Genomic DNA, 24,380 nt, shown 5'->3' on the forward strand with positions numbered 1-24,380 from the left:
AAGGTCGTTTGCCAGCTTCTATATGGGTCACAGCTTTGCATTTACAAAGATATTCGCCTATTGGAAATGATCTAATCAAAGTTTCTGAGGAAGATACTTGGAGTTCCAAGACGTGTTCTGAATGCCCTTCTCCAATTAGAAACTGGAGTGATTTCTTTGGAATCCAATATGTGGATCCGAGCATTTAACTATTGGCTAAAACTCATATTCAACCCTATTGGTCTAACCCCTCTGATTCTAACTGATAATTACTGCTCAACTTGGCAAAATGCAATAAAGAAGATGCTTCAGAAACACGGCCTCTCTTCTCAAGCCATATTGGCCATGGGATACCAAAAAGCCAAGGAAATAATCAAACAGAGACTCTTGGACCATGCCCTTCAATCAGATAGGGCTCAGATTCACAAATATTCACCCATCTTGCAATACATCAAACCTTTCCAGTGTGCAGACTACCTTGGATTCCTGGAAGTATCCAAATATCAGGCTACTAGGTAGCACGATGAAGCTTCTCAGGCTGCCAAATTCTCAAGTTCAGTCAGTCCTGTTTGTCTTTGTAGCAACTTTGCACAGAGCTGGTTTTGTTTATTTATTTGTTTTTGTGAAGTTAAGAAGGGGAGGGGATAATACTTCCGTGGATAAAACTGTCTAAAACCCATTTTAGGAGCTAGCAATACCTTGCTTCAGAGAACATGAAGTCAAGGCTTGCCTTAGGCTATGTTAACAAGTGGCCAAAACCTTGGGCTGGAGACTGATTCATTGATGGGTCATCTGCATGCCTACCCATTGCCACAGGGGTTTGCAAAGCAATGCATCAATCCAGGTTTTCCTGAGTGCAAAGTCTAAGCAGCGAGGTGGGCTTGATCTCCTTTTACTGACCATGCCTGCATGTCTGCTAGCCTGCCTCAAGCATGGGTAAAGCCTCAACCTTGCCAACCCTTTTGTCCACCCTGCCTGGATGCAATCACCTTTCAGGGAATCTCTCCCCACTTACTGAGAGCCAGGAAATCCATAGATTATCCTGGACTCACCATGTATTCTCGACCAGGGAGTTAATAGCTAGACCCTTCGCGAGATAAGCATTCAACAGGAAGCTAAATGGTCTCAAATCCTTTTTTATTTTGCAGGCTCCATGCATCCAAATTGTTCAGTGTACTCACAACCTGAATAGAAGGCATCTGCATTCATTCTATTGATAAGAGTCCGGTTGTAGCTATCCATGAAAAGATAATAAATCCACACATCTCTCTCTTCCTCCGGTCTCATTAACAATGAAATATATAAAGGCTCACACTTTTCCCAGGCAAGTTGGAGCTGGCCAATCAGTGGACTAATATGGGGACATGTTACTAGTGGGATTCCTAAACTACAGTAGCCAGCATGCAGTTTCCTTAAAGGGAAAGTACTATTTCCTAACATATTACTAATAAAACATGCGCTTTAATCTATGCACAATAGAAAGGCTACTACTCTGCCTGTCTACTACTCACACCATGTATTTGTGGACCTTACAATTATTCCTTTTATATTATTTTGTGCTGGCTTCTATAACAATTGCCGTTCTGCCAGCCAAAACTGCAGTCTCATCCTCTCTACTTGTGCAGAGGCAGGTAACTCCGCTTTTCTTCCTCTGGGACTTGGGGATATTTTCTTGCCCCACAGGAGCATTCCTCCACTGGAGCATCTTCTCACTTTTTCCTTGGAACCTGTAGAAGTTCTGCCTAAAGCTGTTACTCCCAGCCTGTGGATTACCAAAACAGACAACGTATTCTACCCAGCTCAGCAGATTGAGGTCCCGTGAAATCCTCCTCTCTGATAATTCCTTTTTTCTTAAAAACTCTCCTCTCCCCTCCTTTAAACGTCTCCCCTCTTCCACTCCTCCTCATGGCTGTTGCCTGGCTCAGAATTCTCATTTCGCCAGAGGCTTGACTCTGTTTCACTTTCTCTCCTAGCTCTTCATACACGCATCCTTCTGAACACAACAATTTCACTGTTCTGTTCTATGCCTGAGTACCTTTTCAATTCCTGTACCCCTATATATCCCTGAATAAACTCCAAACCTTATTTTGGAAGGTTGTTTCAATCAATCAGTCACCTTTACTATGGTCATGACCAACATTATAAACAATAAGAAAAACAGTCCAATTGCACAAAATTTAGTGTATGGGAATAAATTAAAATGTGACCTTTAAAAAAAACCCATTAAAGACCATTTAAAATCTGCTGCAGCTATAGTTTTCTGGATCCTACTTATCAAAACACAAAATCTGGCAACTTGGTGTGATATCTGAGAATTCTTATCTGATAGCAAATAGTACAATTTAATTTTATCAGTTTCATCAGAAATCCTAACTAATAGCGGATTAATAATTTTTACAGCGCATTCCTGAGTTCTGAGGACAAAAGCCCTCAGGAGGCCAGGAAGGGGCTGTGCTGGCATTGCCCCCCCCCACTGGCATCCGGGCTACTTACACCACCATAAGTGGCCCCAACACTAGTGGGGAGGCCCGGACAGCAGTCTCCCAGTGCTGCCACAGCAGTTGCCACCCCAGAACGCTGACAGGGTCTTCCGCCGGTGTCCCACGCGTAAAGGCCCGTGCCAGCATTCTGGGGGGCATTCTGGTGTCCCAGGGGGTGTTCCCAGGGTGTTCCGGGGTGTGGGGCTCCCCTTTCACCCTGGTTACACCAGCGGGGAGAAGAGCGAGGCTGCACCTGCTTTTTAGCAGTGCAGCCTTGCTATTCTCCAATGGGGCGAAAAGCCCCATTTGAAAAGAAAAAAGCCTTTAAAAGGCTTTTTTCAAGCTCTCGGAGGCCGTGGAACGGCTTAAGAGGAGCTGAAGCGGTGCCTACTCCCTGCCATCCCGGGCCGCTGAAAGCTCAGGAATGGGCTGTTAGTCTAGCTGCCTTATAGTAAGGACATCTCAACAGCATAGGTTCTATTGTTTCTACCTCATGTAACGGGCATGAACACAACCTTTCTAGGTATGGAATATTTTGAATTTGCCTTCAAGCACCGCGGAGGGAAGTGCTGCACACCTGGCAAGGGTACATGCTCTTCCAGAGGTGTTAATCTCCAACAAGGCCAAGTAGAGCGAATTCATTTATTTGTTTAGCCATAGGCCGTTACAAAATATCCTTACATATGTACAAAAAGCTTAAAAAGGGATAAAATTGCATCAATATACATTGCCTGGATAAAAACTATTTCATACAGAATCTCTATTAAAACAAATATCGCACTCATTTGCTTTCCTATACAAATTTTTTCTTAATAGCTTCAAGAGCTCTAATCTTCCTGGCCGCAATGGCAAATTGAGACATTCTGAAGGTGACATGTGAATCAGAGTCAGAGAGTAAAAAAAAAAAAAAACAATTTATTAATTTCAGAACAAAAATTTACTCCCTTCAAAATTCCATCTGAGAATTTGGCTCTAGGCTCACTATACAACGGACATGACAGAACATAATGAAAAATGTCCTCCGGTGATAAAGATCCACAGATACATGTACGATGTTCCTTTGGGATTTTATTATACTGCCTTGTCAGAAAGGCTGAAGGCATGGTCCGAAATCTTAGGGAGGTGAAAGCCACCCTAAGGATCTGAGATGTGGGGTTAACCAAACAGGAAGATCTAAGATGGTCTTTCTTGTAGTTATGAAACCAGGGGGAACATTTAGACTCTTGGATTGTTACTTTGTCAATTAAGGCATCCATCCTAAACACCCAGTCACCCAGTAAAGATTTATCTGAAGCAGCATCTAAAAGATCATCAGGTATAGAGTAGCAATGGTAAATGTTATTAAGGTGACTCTGGCGGGCTTGGTCTTTTACCAGTAAGTAATCAAAAGCTTTGCCATCAAACCCGTCTGGCCTGATAGTCCTAGGTTTTTTACAATTATTATAGTGAGATGTGCACGGGCCCTGAAAGATGGGAGACCTGTTTTGGCTCTCATCAGGGCTTCTGGGGTTCCTTTGGGGAGGGCTAGGATGCGCCTAAGAAAGTAGTTTTGGATTCCTTCTATACTAAGGAGGGTAGCATCCAGCCACCCCCATATTTCCACGCCAAATAGCACATGAGGGACAACCTTGCTCTTAAATAATTTTATGGCCGGGTCAATAAGGAAACCCCCTTTTGAATAGTAAAACCTCACAATAGAGCCCACAATCCGAAGAGCAGATGCTTTTATTGTAGCTACATGAGCATTCCAGTTTAGTGTCTCTTTAAAAGTAACACCCAAGTACTTAAAGAGACTACACTGTTTGATTGAGTTGTTCTGAATGCTCCACACGGATTTTAATGGCCTTTTCCTAACCTTTGTTTTTTTCAAAATTGATCTGCAGGGCCTCTTCCTTACAGTAGTCACCCAATTGGTGTAATAGTCTTCTGACACCGATTTTGGTAAGCGAGACTAGGGCCATATCGTCCGCATAAAGCAGGACTGAGACTTTTTGTTGGCCAATGGATGGAGGGAAAAAATGTGAGCCGGAGAGTCTCTCTACTATGTTATTGATATAGAGACTGAATATTAGAGGGGCAAAACACAGCCCTGTTTGACTCCTTTACTTACTAAAATTCTGTTTGTCAAAGAGCCTGAGGGCCCTACTCTGATTTGCGGAAACGTGTCCTTGTGCAGCGTACGAAGTAGGAATAGAAAACGACTGTCAGTATTCAGGGCCCCTAGTTTTGTCCAGAGGCGGTTCCTGTCTATGGAATCGAATGCCGCAGCCAAATCCACAAACACCACATACAGTGCCTTCGTGGGACCGGTAATGCCTGAGAAGGACAGTTGGTTCAGTATTTGGCAGTAGTCTATCGTGCTATAGCCCTTCTGAAACCCTGCTTGGTTTGGATGTATAATTTGATGTTTGATAACCAAGTCCTCCAGTTTGACCAGCAGATGTTTACTACAGTATATAGTTTGCCAGAAAAGACCAGCAAATGTATAGGCCTATAGTTTTGTGGGATTGATTTGTCCCCTTTCTTGTGGATGGGGACAATGATACTTAGTTTCCAGCTGGAAGGGATGTTACCAGTTTCGTTTATTTGTGAAAAAACTCTTGCTAGAATGGGGGCCCACCAATCTAAAAAGGATTGGTATAAACATGGCATAAACAGAACATGTGATGAGGGAAGGGATTTGCAGCCTAGAATTGGCATTGGGGTAGTGCACAAACACCTGGTTTCTTTAAATGAAACAAAATCCTCTGGGCCAGATGAATTGCACCCAAGAACTTGCAGATGTAATTTTGGAACCTCTGTCCATTATTTTTGAAAAGTCTTGGCAAACAGGTGAGGTGCCAGAAGATTGGAGGTGGGCAAATGTTGTACCCATCTTCAAGAACGGGAAAAAGGAGGAACCGGGTAACTACCGACCCATCAGCTTGACTTCTATACCAGGAAAAGTGTTCGAACAAATCATCAAACAGTCAGTTCTTGAGCATTTAGAAAGGATGGATCTGATCACTAAGAGCCAGCACGGGTTTCTCAAGAATTAGTCATGTCAGACTAATCTTATCTCCTTTTTTGAGAAAGTTACTACCTTGCTGGATCAGGGCAATGCTGTAGACATAGTTTATCAAGATTTCAGTAAGGCTTTTGATAAGGTTCCACATAGTATTCTAGTTGACAAATCGGGAAAATGTGGCTTAGATCCTATTATTGTTATGTGGATCTGCAACTGGTTGACAGATCGTACCCAAAGAATGCTAGTTAATGGTTCCTCATCCACTTGGAGAGAAGTGACTAGTGGAGTTCCTCAGGGATCTGTGCTGGGCCCTGTGCTGTTCAACATCTTTATAAATGATTTGGATGAAGGAATAGAGGGGATGCTTATTAAATTTGCAGATGATACTAAATTGGGAGGGGTAGCAAATACGGTAGACGACAGAGCCAAGATGCAGGATGATCTTGACAGGCTGGAGAAGTGGGCTAGAACTAATAAAATGCACTTCAACAAAGACAAATGTAAAGTTCTGCATTTAGGTAGGAAAAATCAAATGCATAATTATAGGATGGGGGAGACTTGTTTGAGCAGTAGTGTGTGTGAAAAGGATCTTGGGGTCTTAGTAGACCAAACACTGAACATGAGTCAGCAGTGTGATGCGGTAACTAAAAAGGCAAATGCAGTCTTGGGCTGCATCAACAGACGTATAGTGTCCAGATCACGCGAAGTGATGGTATCACTTTACTCTGCTCTGGTTAGACCTCAACTAGAGTACTGTGTTCAGTTTTGGGCACCACAATTTAAGAAAGATGTAGACAAGCTGGAACGTGTCCAGAGGAGGGCAACAAAGATGGTGAGGGGTCTGGAAAACAAGTCCTATGAGGAAAGGTTGAAGGAGCTGGGTATGTTTAGCCTGAAGAGGAGAAGACTGAGAGGGGATTTGATAACCATCTTCAAGTACTTGAAGGGCTGTCATATAGAGGAGGGTGCCGAGTTGTTTTCTGTTGCCCAAGAAGGTCGGACCAGAATCAACGGGTTGAAATTAAATCAAAAGAGTTTCCGTCTAGACATTAGGAAGAATTTTCTAACGGTTAGAGCTGTTCCTCAGTGGAACAGGCTTCCTTGGAAGGTGGTAAGCTCTCCTTCCCTGGAGGTTTTTAAGAAGAGGTTAGATGGTCATCTGTCAGCAATGCTGATTCTGTGACCTTAGACAGATGATGAGAGGGAGGGCATCTTGGCCATCTTCTGGTCACTAGGGGGGGGGAAGTAGTTGTCAATTTCCTGCATTGTGCAGGGGGTTGGACTTGATGGCCCTGGTGGTCCCTTTCAACTCTATGATTCTATGATTTAAACAATTCCGGTGGAATCATATCCTCCCCTGGGGATTTACAATGGGCCGAGGTGTTTATTAAGCCTCTGACCTCTGCCACAGAAGCTTTGCCATTATACACTTGGAATTAAACTAGGGCTTGGAAGGATTCCCTGCACCAGCAAATTCATCTGTAGAGGAGTAGAAGAGATAAGGTCTATCTGTCCATGCGTTCTTCCGTACTCAACTAAGGGATCCATAGCTGCTAGCTAGACGGCCCCTCAGCTAGATGGCCATTTAAAGGGAGACTAACAGTAATTAAGCATTCCTTCAACCTCTGTGCAAGTTTAGAAGACCATTTTACATGGCATCCAAAACATGCTGTGGGGGAGATTTATACAGGAAATCAAACTGGAAGATGAAGATCATCCAGGTCTAAACAAATCTGTAGGAATAGGGGGAAATGATCACCCTCTAAGTAAGGCAGAACTTTGAATTTACCTATCAATGAAAATAGAGCTTTCCAGACTAAAATATAATCAGTTGTGCTAATTCTGAACCCAGCCATAAAAGTAACTTCTCCTAGGGAATTATTCCCCATTGAATCATTCAGGATGAATAACCCTAATCTAAAAGCAAATTTAAATAGACAGACCCCAGCAAAATTTGCATTCTGATCTTTAAATACCCTGTGTGAATGTTCCAACTCCTCATCAGAAGCATTCAACAAAATCTTAAATTTGACAGCAAGATGGATATCACTGGGACCTAGGCGTGCAATTAAATCACCTGTCAACATAATGCCTCTGGATGGTCAATGCTCAATGCTCTGACATACTGTTTGAGGGACCGCCAGTTCTCCTCTGTCTCAGCCTTTTTTGCTTAAAGGAGGTAAGTATCGCAGAAGCCAGCGGGTTATCAGTTGGTCCAAAACCAGACTCCAGCTACTATAAAAGGGCTTAGTTTATTTTTCAGTGTATAATACAACACTCACTCCCGACAATAGCTTCCCGAAACACCAATAACCAACAATGAGCTTCACATTCTTCTCAGTTATATACATTTCTACCCCCAGATATCAATTAGGCCACCTGCTGTTACACCCACAGCGTTACATCATCCTACTGGCCATATCTGGTTTAATCCAGTTCATTCTGCTGCTTCCAGACCCTTGCAGCCTCTTGCATCAGACCAGATCCTTCTGATCTGACAGTTCCTTGACAGCTTTACTGACCAGCTGTCTGTCACAATATTATAACAGGCTTGTATTTCCGACAGTAAGTAGGTGTTTAGAAGAACAAGGCTTCCCTTTGCCCAGGTCAACATAACTGCCATAGCTAACTGTTTTAAAGAGGGTTTCATTATATATTTCACTCTCAAGGAAGTTGATAGAAGTATAGCTAATCCCCCTTTTCCAGGCCCCCTTCCTGGAATAGAATTCACCTTAAAGATATTAAACCCATCCAGTACCAAATCTACATCAGACCAGGTTTCCTGTAAACAAATAATATCATAATTACATCCAAAAAAAAAAAGGGAATCTCCGGATGTTGGGGAAGGCAACGAGACAAACCAGCCATGTTCCATGAAAGAATTTCAATAGGATTAAGGGATTTTTGGCTACCATTGTCCCTAAACCATCATGCCTGGAGATCCAACTTCTGGCAGAGTTGCTGTCCAACCCCTCCATGTAAACTAGGGAACACCTTCTCTGTTCTATTTGAAGTTAAATCAATGGACTCATCCTTCCTTGATGTCTTCCCTGATTGCATAGCAGTCTTGCTACAATTTGGTGGATTTAGGGCTTTATTAACAGGAGAGGACTTCGAGGTTGAAGCGAGGAAACAGTTCGTCAGCGCTTGCAGCCTGTTGGATTTTTTGTTGGTATCTTGTAAATCCCTATACAGGAAGTCATTATTTCCCGTGCACCCATGTGTCAGGCCTTTGCTGCTAGCAGGGGTAAAGGCTCCTGACATGAGCAGGCCAGCTTCTGGCTACACACCAAGTCCTTGGTTCCCATGCCTGTAAACTTTGTGTACAGTTTCACTCTTCCTTTCTCCCACAGCTGCGCTGATGTTTAGTCTGCCTGTCCTGGGAATAGCTTATCTCGGGGATGCTTAGCTATGTTTACCATTGTAGCCTGTAATGCTTTTAAACACGTAATCTGCCAAAGTTTCGCCATCTGTCTTTTTGCTCCTAATAAAGTATTATTGCTTCAGGACTACCTGCCTGGATGAGTTTGCTTATGGGATGCTAGGGACAGCTGCCTGATCCTGACATTAGGCTTGTAATATGTTTTCAACCTCCTTCGGGCAGCTGTATCGCCTTCTCCTCCAACGCCATGGCGGGTGAGCCGGAGAATATCCAGCGGCTCACTGAGGAGAGTGCCGAGCGGCTCACCAAGGAGGGTGCCGACCAAACCACCGAGGAGGGCCCGACTGAACCACCGAGGAGGGTGCTGGGCGGCCCGTCGGGGACCTGGCTATCCCAGGGGGGAGACCGGAGAAGCTGCTATTTCCAGATGTGGAGTTCCCAGCGTGTGAAAGCAACGCCTGAGGCACCGTTCGCAGGGCCTTGGGGCTGTCAGAGTTTTTTGCACAACCGTGGATGCACTATCCCTGGGCGGGGCAGCCTTCCAGTGTGACTACCTTATGGCGGTGGCTGGCAAACTCTGGCATCCGGGAGGGGCCCTGGGATCTCCCTTTCGACAGGATGATGGGAGACACAGGTGTTTCGGAGGAGCCTCCATCAGGATACATTAACCTTCCTAGGGTATGTGATTTCGCACAAGGGCCTAGCCATGGATCCTGACAAAGTGAAGGTGGTCTTGGAGTGGGAGCCGCCAGCCACGCGCAAACAGTTGCAACAGTTCCTTGGGCTTGCCAATTTCTACAGAGGGTTTCTCAACAACTTTGCGCAAGTGGCATTACCCCTAACGGACTTGTAAAAATTAAGGGAAGGGGAGTTCAGCGGCTCTGCCTTCCTCCCGGCTGAACTGGACCACAGAATGTCAGCAGGCTTTTGACACTTTGAAAAAACTGTTCACTTCTGAGCCTATACTTAAACACCCAGATTGTGAGAAACCTTTCATTGTTCAAGTAGATGCTTCTGATGTAGCTATGGGGGGGCACTACTGCAGTGGGGCAGCTTCAACCCTGTGCATACTTTTCTAAAAAAAAATCACAGTCTGAATTGAACTGGCTCATTTGGGAAAAGGAGGCAGCCGCAGTAAAAAGCGCTCTCACAGTCTGGAGACATTTCCTGGAGGGGGTCAAGGTCCCGTTCGAAGTATGGATGGACCATAAAAATTTAGAGGTTTTAAAGGGAACGCGCAAACTTACAGCAAAACAGGTGCTTTGGGCTGAATTCTTTTCCAAATTCCATTTCGTTCTCAAGCATGTACCCGGCAAGCAAAATCAGCCGGCTGATGCGTTTTCTCGTCTCCCCCAGTATCAGAGTAAAGTGGACCGTCCCACGGACTCACTGTTTCCACCTGAGCAGCGGGGGGATTTGCCTGACCTGGCCGTCCTTACCCGCTCCCAAACGTGAGAGTCCCCTCCATTGGATGGACTACCCAACTCCTTCAAGACTGCCCTGACTCAAGCCTGCCAAGCAGAGGGAGCTGTAAATAAACTGCCCGAAAAAATGACTCAGCGGGGGGGGGGGGGGGTTCTGGTTTAAAGAAAATAAATTGTACATCCCTGCTTCCCTCTGGAGGGAGGTGATGGGTCGGGACCATGGCTCCAAGGTGGCAGGACATTTTGGTTTCGTTAAAACCCTGCATCTTCTGCGCAGTCAATTCTGGTGGCCAGGGATGAGAACCGACTTAGATTCTTTCATTTGCAGTTGCCCTACATGTGCTACAGCCAACAGGGTGGGGGGAACCCCCCCCCCCCGGACTGCTAAAGCCTTTGGAGACACCTTCGACTCCCAGGGAAGTTATTGCCATGGATTTCGTCACAGATCTCCCTCCTAGCCGAGAGAAGACGGTACCTATGGGTGGTCACAGACCATTTTTCTAAACAAGTGCATTTAGTTCCTTGCACGGGACTTCCCATGGCGCAAAAACTTGCTCAATTGTTTGTATCACATGTCTTCAAATATCACTCTTTTCCGCGCAAGGTGATCTCGGATCGGGGCCCACAATACGTGGTAAAGTTTTGGAAAGCTTTCTTGAAATTGGTGGGGGTGGAACAGGGGTTGCCTAGTGCCTACCACCCCCAGACTGACGGTCAGACTGAACGGGTCAACTCAGTACTAGAGTGTTATTTGTAAATCTATGTAAATCACCATCAGGATGATTGGGTGGATCTTTTGCCTTTTGCAGAGTATGCCTATAATAATGCCATCTATCAGTCCACAGGTTTCAGCCCATTCCAGATAATATATAGTAAAGACTTCGGACCCTTTGGAAATGTGGATCTTATGGGCGAGGGGGCTGACACTGAGGTGGCCGATTGGGTAAACGTAATACAAAACACTTGGCCCTGGTTACAAAAAAACTTAGAACGGGCCAAACGCAAATACAAAGCATAAGCAGATAAACACCGTTCTCCAGGGTGGGATGTCAAAGTGGGGGATCAGGTATATCTGTCCACAAAGAACCTGTGCTCCTTACGCCCCTGTAAGAAACTCAGTGAGAAATATGTGGGACCATTCCCAGTCTCACGGCTCATTAATGAAGTCACTGTGGAACTCAGCCTTCCAAAATCCCTGCGGGGCGTCCGTCCAGTGTTTCATGTCAGTTTGCTAAAGAGGCATGTGCCTGCACCAGAGTGGCACCTTAGTCCTACTCCCAAGCTTCCGGTGATGGTGGTGGTGGTGGGGAGGAACATTTCGAAGTGTCCAAGATCCTTGATTCCTGGATCTGCGGTAAAGTACTCTACTATCTGGTGCGTTGGAAGCACTTGGGTCCTGGGCACGATGAGTGGGTAGCCGAACACCATGTCACCGCCCCCCGTCTGGTTCGCCAGTTTCATGATGCTTACCCCCAGAAACCTCGCCCCATCACTGGGAAGGGAGGGGGGCCTTAGGGGGAGCAGAATGTCAGGCCTTTGCTGCTAGCAGGGGTAAAGGCTCCTGACATGAGCAGGCCAGCTTCTGGCTACACACCAAGTCCTTGGTTCCCATGCCTGTAAACTCTGTGTACAGTTTCACTCTTCCTTTCTCCCACACCTGCGCTGATGTTTAGTCTGCCTGTCCTGGGAATAGCTTATCTCGGGGATGCTTAGCCGTGTTTACCATCATAGCCTGTAATGCTTTTAAACATGTAATCTGCCAATGTTTCACCATTACTAGCCTTACCTGCGTGTAAGCAGTCAGCTGTTTATCTGTCTTTTTGCTCCTAATAAAGTATTACTGCTTCAGGACTACCTGCCTGGATGCGTTTGCTTATGGGATGCTAGGGACAGACGCCTGATCCTGACACCATGGGGCTATTTAGTGATAGTTCACTTGCTATGAGATCCAGAAGGTTGTGTCATGATTACTGGTAACCTATTAGAGGGCCTTTGAGCTACACATGATCCAGGTAAAGATTCCTATACCACATGCTCTGCTCCCTCCCATTGGCAACTGTGTCAGTTTTCCAAGCTGGCTAATGGAAGTGGGAAGGGGTCCCCCTGACAATGAGCTTAATTCCCCCAAATTGGTTGGGGTTCTGGGTGTGTATTCTGGCCTGAACCTAAGTTAGAGAGTCCATGAGTGTCTAAAGTTATATGTGAAAGGAAGCACATGTGGCAACAGGTGAAAAAGTGGTCCCCAAAGGTGGCAAGGTCATTGTACTACCTAGGCCCTCCTTTAAGTAAAGAAATATTTCCATTCCGTCTCCATTTAAATTTAGACTAGTGTGTTTGGGGGTGTGCCTCCAAAAGCCTGTTGCCCAAATATTGGAAGTTGTGTGCAGGGGTGAGATAGGATGGGTGAGCCTGTGGCCCAAGTGGTGGAAGTTAAATTGATTTTGGTATCCTGGGATCTGCTTTAGAGAAAAAGAAATGTAGGAGATGGAAATAAGGCATGTGGAGATGGGACTATTGCTGTTTTCAGTCATGTCTGTTGGAGGGTGGGTGAGCAGAGGCCTATGGCCCAAATGGTGGAAGTTGTTGATTTTGGTATCTTGGGACCTGCTTTAGGGGAAAAGAAATGAAGGAGATAGGAATACTTCTGTCTTTAGCCATTTCTGTTTTCTCTGTGTTTCTGTCCATGCGGGGTGGATTAGGGGAGATATAAAGCTCGTTCCCCAAATATGGAAAGTGAGGTGGTTCTGCTGTCCTGGACCCTACTTCAACAAAACAAATGTTCCCATATTTTCAGCCCAGGGTATCTGAGAAGCCACTATATACTCTGGACTCTGAGATTCATGTGGAGATTATTACTGAATATCCAGTATGAGAGCAGTGTAGTTGTTAGAGTGTTGGTCTAAGATTGGGAACAGCAGAGTTCCAAATAGGGTTGCCAGGTCTGGGTTGGGAAATGCCTGGATATTTTGGGGGTGGAGCCTAAGGAGGAAGGGGTTAGGGAGGGGTAGGACTTCAATGGGGTATCATGCCATAGAGCCCACCTTCCTGGTTACAGAGATTAGTTCACCATTTTCTCCAGGTGAACTAATCTCTGTAACCTGGAGATCAGTTATAATCCCAGGAGATCTCCAGTCACCACCTGGAGGTCGGCAGCCCTAGTTCCAATCCTCACTTAGCCGTGAAGCACACTATGGTGCTATTTACACAGCCCAAATAATGCACTTTCAGTCCACTTTCAATGCACTTTGAAGATGGATTTTACTGTGTGAACTGGCAAAATCCACTTGCAAATAATCGTTAAGGTGCAGTGAAAGTGGACTGAAAGTGCATTATTTGGGCTGTGTAAATTGCACCTATGTGACCTTGGCCCAGTCATATATTCTCAGCCTGACCTACCTCACAGGGCAGTTGTGAGGAAAAGAGAGAGGGGGAGGAAGTATTTCTTTTCATTTACAAATGAAATATTTACTCTTAACTGGCTCAGTGAAGGAGTTCATGACATTTTTCTTCTCTTACAAAGTCCTCTTTCTTTGACTGAGATTCAGACTATTGCGAGTAAAAATATATATTGAAAACCACACGCTTAATTGTTGATGGCATATTGTTTTGGGAAACATAAATGAGTGCATATTAAATTATTTAAAATAGATTACTAAGGACGGGCCGGGTCCAGGCCTCCTGTTCTCCCATGAGAAACTGAGAAGTCTACACCCCTGGTTGACTACTATATATAGTAGTTGATATACTATATATGGCATACTGGTTGATATACTATATATGGCAACTATATTCCATTTCTATCAGAAAAATACATATTGTCCTGGGAGAAGGTAACCGTCAAAGGACCGGACGCGAGCTAAAACTCTTCGGCCGGCGCAGTCCCTCCTCCAGGCAGGAAGCCTCCCGCCTCCCGGGCGCTCAAGCGCGGTGCCCCTTTAAGGCGCGGCCGTGCCTCGCCGGCGCTGTCTCTTTAAAAGGCTGGATCCTCCCGTCCCTGGGAGAGGGCGCTGGCCATTGTGCCGCCCCTGCTCTCGCCCCCCCCCTTTCCTCCCGGGCTGATTCATTGAGCCGCCGCACCGTCGGGAAGGGGCAGCAAAATGGCTGAGATGGGCAAGGGAGTCACTGCGGGGAAAATCGCCAGCAACGTGCAGAAGAAGCTCACCAGGGCCCAAGAGAAGGTAACGGGGGGGGGGGGCGGCAACGGGGCCGCGTCCGCAGAGCCCCAGCTTTGGCCTTCTTTTGCGCGAGGGGGGTGGGTGGGGGAGGGCAGGGCGTGCAGCGGGCGTGTGCACGCGCAAGCGGCGTCGCGTCGTGCAAGGGGGCGACCTGCTTATCCTCCCCCCCTGCTCAGGATTCCTCCTTTGCCCCGACATTGACAGCTCAGCCACGCCGCCTCCTCCCTCCTCGTCGCGTTTTGGGTGCCCAGGGCTGAGGAAGCGGGGGCAGGAGGAAGCGAAACGTAGGGGAAAGGCGGGCGGTCCTGATCCTCTCCGCCTGCTTACTCGAAGGAAGACCCACCGGGGGGCTTGGCTCCCAGGTAAAGCGCAGCGAAGTCTAAACCGCATCCGCCTACAAGGTTGGGGTTGGTTGACTCTGAGCAACGACCCCCCCCCCGCCTTCAATTCCAATGAACCGGTGTCGATGGAAGCCGGAGGGCGCAGGTGGGCAGCAGCATCACGCGCAGGAGACCCTGCGGGTTGCTACACTGACCGCAGCCCCGGGAGATGGCTCCTTTCCCGCATCCTCTTGCTAAAGGGGGGGGGGGCGGCTTTCGCGTCTTGGCTGCCTTTCCCCGAAGCCTCGTTGTCCCGCGTTGCGTTGCTCCTTTGCCGTTTGGGACCGAGCAGTGGCCCCGGGGGAAGACACCGGAGCGCCCTGCGCGCCCCCCCCCCCCCGCCCGCGGCGCCTATTTATAGCTGCTGAAGGTCGGAAAGAGAAACCCCCGCGGGCGGGGCTCGGCCGGGCCTGGAGTGGGGGCTGGGCGGGGCTCGGCCGGAGGGGGAGGGAGGGAGGGAGGGAGAGAGGGGGGGGTTTGTAGGATTGCCCCCTGACGGGACCTCCCCCCGTTCCAAGGGCGAAAGCGCCCGGTCGCTGGAGCCTCCTTTCTTCCCTGTTCCAGCCAGGATGCAGCCAGGATCGAACGCGCGGACGTTCTTCGAACGTTCCAGCCAGGAACGTTCAGTTCGATCCTGGCTGGAACGTTCGAAGAACGTCCGCGCGTTCGATCCTGGCTGGAACGTTCGAAGAACGTCCGCGCGTTCGATCCTGGCTGGAACGTTCGAAGAACGTCCGCGCGTTCGATCCTGGCTGGAACGTTCGAAGAACGTCCGCGCGTTCGATCCTGGCTGGAACGTTCGAAGAACGTCCGCGCGTTCGATCCTGGCTGGAACGTTCGAAGAACGTCCGCGCGTTCGATCCTGGCTGGAACGTTCGAAGAACGTCCGCGCGTTCGATCCTGGCTGGAACAGGGAAGCAAGGAGGCTCCAGCGCCCGTGCGCTCTCGCCCCTGGTTTCCGCCTAGACGACTCGTGCGTCCCCAAGAACTGGGCTCCGCCAGCGGAGGCATCCCGGGCTAAAAAAAGGCGAGCAGCCGGCCAAGCCCCGGGCCGGGAGGGGCTGCAAATCCGCCGCGGCTCTAAGCGGCGCCAGCTGCAACGTGGGCGAGAGGTCCGTCTCTCCCCCCCCCCCGCACTCGAACCCGGCGAGGCTGTCAGTCTCGTCCAGCTGCTCGCCCCCGGGGTCAGGCGCCTCAGCTGCAAATCCACCCCCCCCCCGGCCTCCCTCGCCCGGGAAAGGCCGGTTGCAAACGGAGACAGAAGCGGCTGGGCCGGACCGGCGCCTGCTTGGGCTCACGGGCGGCGGAAGGCGCCGGCTCGGGGCCAGCGGGCCGAAGCCGAAGGGGCCGAAGGCCGGTCAGCTGCCCTGGGCGGGGGGAGATGTGGCCGGGGTCCTACCAACGCCCCCTTGCGTTCGAGGAGGGAAGAAAGGGGGCCTGCATAAATGTCATCAATACCAGGGTTGATTCTCCAGCCCACTGGTTCCCAACCAGGGGTCCGTGGACCCCCAGGGGTCCCCGGGAACTAAATTAAGGTCCGCGAAACAAAGTTATAAACCCATAATAAATTAATATTTTCAATTAAAAAGTTCTCTATTATAAAATATATATATTCAAATATTATTCTAAGTTTAATGTTTAACTAACAGTTATGGTTAAAGTTTATTTTCAAATTCTCTGAATTTTTATTTGGAACCTTGGGGTCCCTGCACCGAACAAAAAAGTCCTAGTGGTCCCTGGTCCAAAAAAAAAAAAGGTTGGGAACCACTGCTCCAGCCCATTGGCTCTGCGTGAGTGATATTGGCTCCTCTGGAGGTCTCCGTTGTAGTGCTTGCTGGAGAAGAAAGGAGGACACCTTTGGGGCCTGGCAGCGCCCCTCCAATTCACCCCTCCCCCACTGACCCTTTCCTCAACTGACAGGTGTTCCAAAGTTTGGCAAGAGGAGGGTGGCTTTCCTTAAACGCTGCTTTCTGTAAGGACAGAGGATTGGCTGCAAAGGGAAGGAAAACATATTGGGCGAAAACTCACGGTCACTTTAGCCTCCTTTATTCCCTGTTTGAGCCAGGATCAAAAGCATGCATTTCACCGAACGTGCGTTCAATCCTGGCTATTAGGCTTTGCAATTTACTGCAAAAGAGGCTTGCAGGTGTATTGCAGGACATGCTGGAGAAAGAGCCACACACAAATACCACACTTCCTTTGTTTTGAATTAGATTGCTTGATACAAATTGCCTTGCTTTGCTTCTCATTCAGTTCTGACTCTGTGTGTAAGAAACAAGATAGACTGCAAGTGTTCTTTTGACATTGCACCTGTTCTTCTGCAGAGTTGTGTTTCACATGTCATGCTTTTCTCAAATGGGAAGTAATTTTAAAAGTGTCCCTCAATGTGCACAAACTGCTTTCTGATCACCCACTGGACACATTAGGATTCAGTAACAGTAGATGAGCTGATTTCAGAGCAGGCCTGTACCTTGGGGTTTCCTTTCTTTGAAAAGCAGGGGATCTGCATCTGTTGAAATCAGAGCACTTGGTGACTTGAGCCCTTGGGTACAGGTCAATTTCTGTAAGACCGTAGGATGCACTTCTCCCTACACCTATTCAAAGAGGCTGAAAATAGACTGTGCATGTTATTGCCTTAAAATGTCTGAGCAGAGTGGTATTGAACTATTGGCACAACACGTATATCATAACAGACCATGGTTGGTTGTTAAAGGCATATGCCTTGGAAATCCTTTGGCCTGCATGCTTCCTTCCTATCTCTCCTCCCCATGCATGTAATTTGGAAATAATTGCTGTAAATAAATAAATTTTATTTGCGGCTAATATGCCAGATAAAACAAACAGAAATAATTGCTTTTGTGGCATGCTAGACGTTGTCATTTCACCCAAGCCATAAATGATGCCTCTGAACCATTAATTCTGGTTTTGAATCATGGCATGAAGGGAAGAGAACCAATAATCATTTGTGGTTCAGCTGAAGCAACAATCTGTGGTTTGCTGTGACAGTGCAAGTTATTTGTTATTTCCACTGCTCAAGCTGTAAATAGAGAATAGTATCTCTGAACTCTTGAAGAAGCAATAATCTGTGAATGTCAAGTGTCACAGTACATTGCTCAACATGTGCTAACACTGAACATGTGCTAACAGTGGCCACTAGCTGGCTGCATAATGTGGTGATGAATGCTGGGCAGATTGAAAAACAGCCCATAAACTTGGGCCCCTGATCTTGGGCAAGTATGATTTTGCTGGCAGCTGCTGCTAGAGCATGTTCAGATCTCAGTATGATAATGAATGCTGACAAATGTGCACATGCTAAAGACGCACATACGCATGAAATAAAGCTCATTTTAAATTGTGAATGTAGTGGTCATTTGAGAGTAAGTGGATTGACTCAAAAGAAAGATGGGTACTGAGGTGGTTTTTTTTAAAAAAGAAAGCGATTTGCAGTTTTAAAGGTATGCATTCTTGAGATGGATACAAAAGGCTGAAGTTCTGTGCACAATTACTTGAAAGTCTGCCTCCATAATGAATTAGACACTTCTTAACCCACCATTCTTTGCCATTGGCAGTATTGTGTAGTGGCTGGGTATAGGATGACCCAGGTTCAAATCTCTGTTTTCTGTGAAAGTCACTGGGTGACGTTGAGTGAGGATGACTGGCCCAATCATTGGGTGGTCTGTCAGGATAAAATGGAGGGAGGACCACTAGGTACACCACCCTGAGCTTTTTAAAGACAGGGTGGGATAAAATGTAATAAATAAAATAATGGTTTGGGTTAAAATGGAGGATTCCATTTCCCCTGCTTTCAATGCCTACTTAATGCATACAGTGAGGACTGCAGTAATGATTTTGAATGTATGCGACTCCAGCATGTGACAATTGTTTTGGACTTATTAACCTGGAATTACTACTACTACACTGTAGTAATACTGCCAACATTGATTGATGTGGCAAATATGGTGGTTTCTGTCTTGTGTATATGCAGTGAAGGTACTGCTGTGGAGTCGGGTTTCCCTAGGGAGCAGTGGCTGTGGAGGCTAGAAAGGAGTCGTGCACTAGTGGTGCGAGCCCCACAACAGCAGGAACCTTATTGTTTGCTGCATTCCTTCTTCTTTTTTTTTTTTTTAAAAAAATGTGTATTTCCCCAAATACAGTAGGCTTTCCTGCTCTCCCTCCATTTTATTTGGCTTTATCTTTTTTTTTAATATATTTTTATTGTTTTTCTTCATTTAATACAAGAAAAAAGAAATAACGATTATAGAATATAATGACTTCCCCTCACTTCTCTCCGATAATTAATTGTATGTACTTTTGATTACACATTTTAATCCCTAAATTATATTAATTAATATATGATTATCTTATCTTGACTATAGATAGTATTACTAAAATCTTAATACAATCGATCTACCAAATCTATAATAGGGATTAAATCAAAGAGTATCCTTTAAACGATCCCATTGAAAAATAATTTTCACAGTAAATTCCCCATGCCTCCCATTCCCCCCAAAATTGTGCATTATCAGTCTGGTTTATCAAAGCTGTAAGTTTCGCCATCTCTGTCAGTTCCATCATCTTATTTATCCAATCATTTATTGTCGGCAACTCGTCAGTCTTCCATTTAGCTGCATATATCACACATGCAGCTGTGGTGGCATATATCAAAAAAGTTCGATGAGTAAAAACAGTATCTGGAATCATACTTAATAGCATCATTTCAGGTGTTTTAGAAATATTTTGTTGTAAAATCCTCCGTATTTCGCTATAAATCATCTCCCAAAACTTCTTGGCTTTTTCAAACATGATAAAAGGAACCTATGTCTTTGTTGCATTTCCAACAGTTTGGTGACATTGAATTTTGCAAGTTTCTTCGGTGTTAGATACCATTTATACATCATTTTATATACATTTTCCTTTAATATTTGCGAGGATATAAGTTTCATATCTTTTGTCTGTAACCTTTCCCATTTCTGCAACATTATATCATGTCCCAGCATTTGCGCCCAGCTAATCATAGTGGGTTTTATCCGTTCTTGTTCACAATAAAGTTCTAGCAGTAGTTTATACATCTTAGATATAAGATGATCATTTGTATCCAGTAAAAGTTTTTGTAAAGTTGATTTTGTTCTAAGAAATCCTGTTTTCAAATCCTGTAAATAAACCGAATGTATTTGATAATACTGGAACCAAGATAGTAAGTCTTTAACTTCTTCATAGTCTTTAAGTGAACATGTTGTGCCATCCCATTTCAAAAGATCCTGATAAGTTAAAAACTGGGCAGGTCGTAGTGGGCGCAGAGTTAACATCTCTTGTGCTGAAATCCATAGTGGTGTTTTTACTTCTAACAATTGTTTATATCTGGTCCATATCCTGTAAAGAGATGATTTAACCATGTGTTGCTGAAACGATGCATGCATTTTAACTTTGTTATACCACAAAGTATAACCATGCTATCCACTTTAACCATGCCATCCACTTCTATTGTCATATCCTTCTAAATCCAATAAATGAGTATTTTTTAAATCCATCCAGTCTTTCAGCCATACTAAAGCAGCCGTTTCTGCATATAATTTAAAGTTTGGAAGTGCAAGTCCACCTCTCTCTTTTGAGTCAATCAAGTACTTATATGCAATCCTTGGTTTCTTGCCTTGCCAGATAAAATTCAGTAAGTCCTTTCTTCTTGTATCAAAATACTTTACTTGGGATATAGTAGGAAGATTCTGAAACAAAAACAATAGTCTTGGTAATATATTCATTTGTACTGTCGAAATACGTCGTAATAAGGATAAATTCTTATGAGTCCAAATCCTCATGTCGCTTTTTATTTCCACGGTTTAGTATAATTGTTAAACAACATATTCCCAAGTATTTCACTTTAGTTGCTTTCTGCCAATTTGTCAAGGTAGTAAAATACTGTTGTTCTAAACCAGAAACATGCTTAAAAATCGTCTGTGTTTTCTCCTGATTAACTTTAAATCCTGAAACTTTACTGTAAGAATCCAATATCTCTTTCAATTTAATTGCAGATCGGTTAGGGTCATCCAAAATCAACAACAATTCATCAGCAAACGCCCTCAATTTATACTCCTGTTTGTTTATTTTCAGTCCATTTACATCTTTAGAATCTCGAATCATACAACAGAAGGACTCCAAAACCAAAATAAACAGTAAAGGAGAAAGTGGACATCCTTGTCTCGTCCCTTTTTGTATTATACAATCTCCTGACATTGATTCATTAACCAATATTTTCGCTTGCTGTTTGGTATATATGGCATCAATAGCTCTTCTAAATTTTCCTCCAAAGTTCATTATTTCCAAAGTCTTTTTCATATAGTCCCAAGATACCATGTCGAAAGCTTTCTCCGCATCCAGGAAGACAAAAGCTGCTTTCTGTTGAGGATTCTGTTCGTAATACTCCAAAGCATCTAAAAGTATCCTTACATTATCCTTAATTTGTCTTCCTGGAACAAAGCCTGCTTGGTCCTCATGTATCAATTCCTTAATCAGTTTTTTGATTCTGGATGATAAAACTGAGGCATAAATTTTGTAATCCACATTGAGTAGCGAAATAGGTCTATAATTGGTTACTTTTTCAGGGTCTCTACCAGACCTATGAATTAATGAAATAAAGGCATGTGACCATGTTTCTGGTACTATTCCCGCCTCCATTATTGAATTACAAAGCATCAAAAAAGGGTTCAACAATTGGAGTTTAAAAGTGCGATAAAATAAGGCAGTTATACCATCTGGTCCTGGAGTTTTATCTGTTTTTTGTTTATTGAATGCATCTTCTAGTTCCTCTAAAGAGATTGGCTCGTCAAGGTGATTCTGTTGGGCTAATGATAATTTTTTAATATTTGTAAAGTTTAAATTTTTTTCCATCTTTTTTTATTGATATTTCATTTTTTTGATACAACTTAGTATAAAATGAAACAAATTCTTTTTGAATGTCCGTAGTCCGTGTGCTGATTGTATTTTAGCTATAATCCGCTTTTGAAAGGAGTCCCGAAGTTGAGTTGCCAGAAATTTACCAGGTTTATTGGCCTGTTCAAAATGTCGTTGTTTCACATATTTCAAGTTTTTATTCATTTCTTCAGAGACCACCATATTCAATTGATGTTCAAGAGCATTTATTTTCTTCAAAACCATATTTTTTTCGATCATCTTGTAATTCCAAAAGTAAATCCAGTTCAAGTTTTTGTAAATCCCAAAGTATGTTGTTAGTCAACTGTAGTTGCTGCTTCTGCCATACCGTATTCTTCTGGATCATAAATCCTCTTACAACCGCTTTAAAGGCATCCCATACTGTATTTAAGGTGGTTTCTCCATTCAATTTGCTGCATTCCTTCTCATGCTGCACTTCCATCCTCCACTCCCTCTCAGCTGGGATCAGGATTCTGCTTTCTGAAATGGGGCAGTAGTGCTGGGTGGAGATGGGCACCCTCTTGAGAGGGAACAGTCCACAGTCCCTGGTTTCTGGCCTGAATCCTGGACCCTCTCCTGGACCATCATCTGGTTTATTGACTCCATGAACTGTGGACCAGGTTTGCATGTTGTGTTATTTTTATAGCGGGGAGGATGTTTATAAGTTTGTTGTTTTTAGGTTGTTTTCTTTGATTTTTCTAAATTTCTACTGTTGGGCCCATAGTTTATTAATTATTGTGGACTTTTATGATGATGGTGGTGACGTTAATTGCCTTGGCGGGTGAGGGTGGGGTATAAATATGATCAATAATAAGTTGGCTCCCAGGAGCTCTTGCATTTATGGCTTCTCTGGAGGGGTCTTGCACTTCCGGTCCATAGTTTGAAGATTGAGGCTGGGAGGGAAAGCACTTTCCCTGCCTTTCTGAGTACAAGTTGGTTAGGGCAAACTTCCTAAATGAGGTAGGTCTATTTACAGCAGAGCCCTTTGCCTGAGTGGCAAGTTGCTGTGCACTGCAAAGTGTCACCTTACTTGGGTTGGGAGCGGCAAAGGCATGACTGCACAGTTCCATATCAGTTTGGAGCAAACAGTCCTTGATTTGCTTTGGAGTAACTGATTTGGCTCAGGCGAGGACGTCTCATTCTGTTTGCTCCTTTCCTACTGCCTGAATATTATATACTAATGCCTGTATCCCAACCTGCAGTCTGGACGACTTCCACCCTTTAAACCAAAGTCTTGATTCAGTCAGGCAGATGACTGCCCACTTGTGATTTTTCTGGATTTGCATATGATCTTTCCTCAAGGATCTTGAGGAAAGTCCTTGTAAGTGTGAGAGGAAGTTATATAATTTAACTTAAAATACTACTTTATTATTTGAGGTACCGTATATACCCGTGTATAAGCCGACCCGCGTATAAGCCGAGGGTGCCTAATTACTCCCCAAAAATGGGAAAAAATTAGGCACCCGCGTATAAGCCGAGGGTCGGCTTATAACCCCTCCCCCCCCCTGCAGGCTTACCTGACTGGACTCCTGGCGGCGGGAAGCGGCGTGGGCCCGGCGGGGGTGGCGGTGCGGCCTCCCTGCGGCCGCAGGAGGCTCCTGGAGGCCGCTCCCGGCTGGGGAAAGGTGGCGGGGGCGGCGGCACAGCCTCCATGCGGCCGCAGGAGGCTCCTGGAGGCTGCTCCCGGCTGGGGAAAGGTGGAGGCGGCGGCGGCGCAGCCTCCTTGCAGCCGCAGGAGGCTCCTGCAGGCCGCTCCCGGCCGGGGGAAAGCGGCAGCGGTGGTAAGTTCCCCCCTCTCTCCTCCCCCCTCCTCCCCCCTCTACCTTATTGACCCGCGTATAAGCCGAGTTCGGCTTTTTCAGCCCTTTTTTTGGGCTGAAAAACTCGGTTTATATGCGAGTATATACGGTAAATGCCCAGCTACACCTGCTGATGTAGTTACTATAAAAAGTGTTCCCCATTAAGGTAACATCCCAAAGACAAAATGCCTTTAAAACTAAACAAGGGGTATAAAAAAATAGTTGTGGGTTTCAGGAACTTCAGTTGGTTGTGGTGGGTGGGTCTTATTCCAAGTAGTTTGAATCTTAGGGTGCCGTGGTCCCCATTTGCTGGCATTACATACATACAGGATGGGAAAGTCATCTATTCAAAATTAAAAATGTAATGAATTTTAGCAGAGGGAGGAGGAGCTGGAATCAGTGAAGTGATAGATGGAAGGATTTCCACACACAGACCATAAATTTCTCATCTCTGTGCTTCCTCCTGCAGTACAAATGTCCCTTGAAATGCTGTTCCTGTCCCCCCTGTCCCCCAAGAGCAGAGTTTCAAGGGGTATTTTGGGCTGCAGCAGAAAGAGGGAGATGAGAAAGTCCTGCTGGGTGGGTAGAAATGCTCCACTCACAGGAATGTTTTGCTGGAGCCAGCCCATAGTATCCTAACATTTCTAAAGCAGAAACTAAGGCTGGGTCCTTTAAACTGAGGAGAAGTTAATCCATATGTATTTGGGTATCTTTCAGAACCAACTCAGCAATAGGTTCTTTATCATGGCATCAAAAGGAAGATGTGAAACACTGGCCCATCTTGCGTTCTTTGAAATAAAAGATGCTATGACTTGCTTTGTAGCTGGTGA

At 45.5% G+C, this 24,380-nt stretch overlaps 1 protein-coding gene across 16 annotated transcripts in view; it reads left to right on the forward strand.

Annotated features, from left to right (window-relative positions):
• Positions 1-14,349: 14,349 nt before the first annotated feature.
• The window catches only part of BIN1 (bridging integrator 1), a 219,188-nt gene continuing 209,157 nt past the window's right edge, over positions 14,350-24,380 (forward strand). For all 16 annotated transcript variants that reach the window (XM_056861325.1, XM_056861329.1, XM_056861333.1 and 13 more), the window contains exon 1: positions 14,350-14,450. In XM_056861325.1, coding sequence (XP_056717303.1) covers positions 14,370-14,450 — 81 coding nt within the window. In that variant the 5' untranslated portion in view covers positions 14,350-14,369. The remainder of the gene's footprint in view (positions 14,451-24,380) is intronic.

This window comes from Euleptes europaea, chromosome 15 (assembly GCF_029931775.1).
Source record: "Euleptes europaea isolate rEulEur1 chromosome 15, rEulEur1.hap1, whole genome shotgun sequence".
Classification (NCBI taxonomy): Eukaryota; Metazoa; Chordata; class Lepidosauria; order Squamata; family Sphaerodactylidae; genus Euleptes; species Euleptes europaea.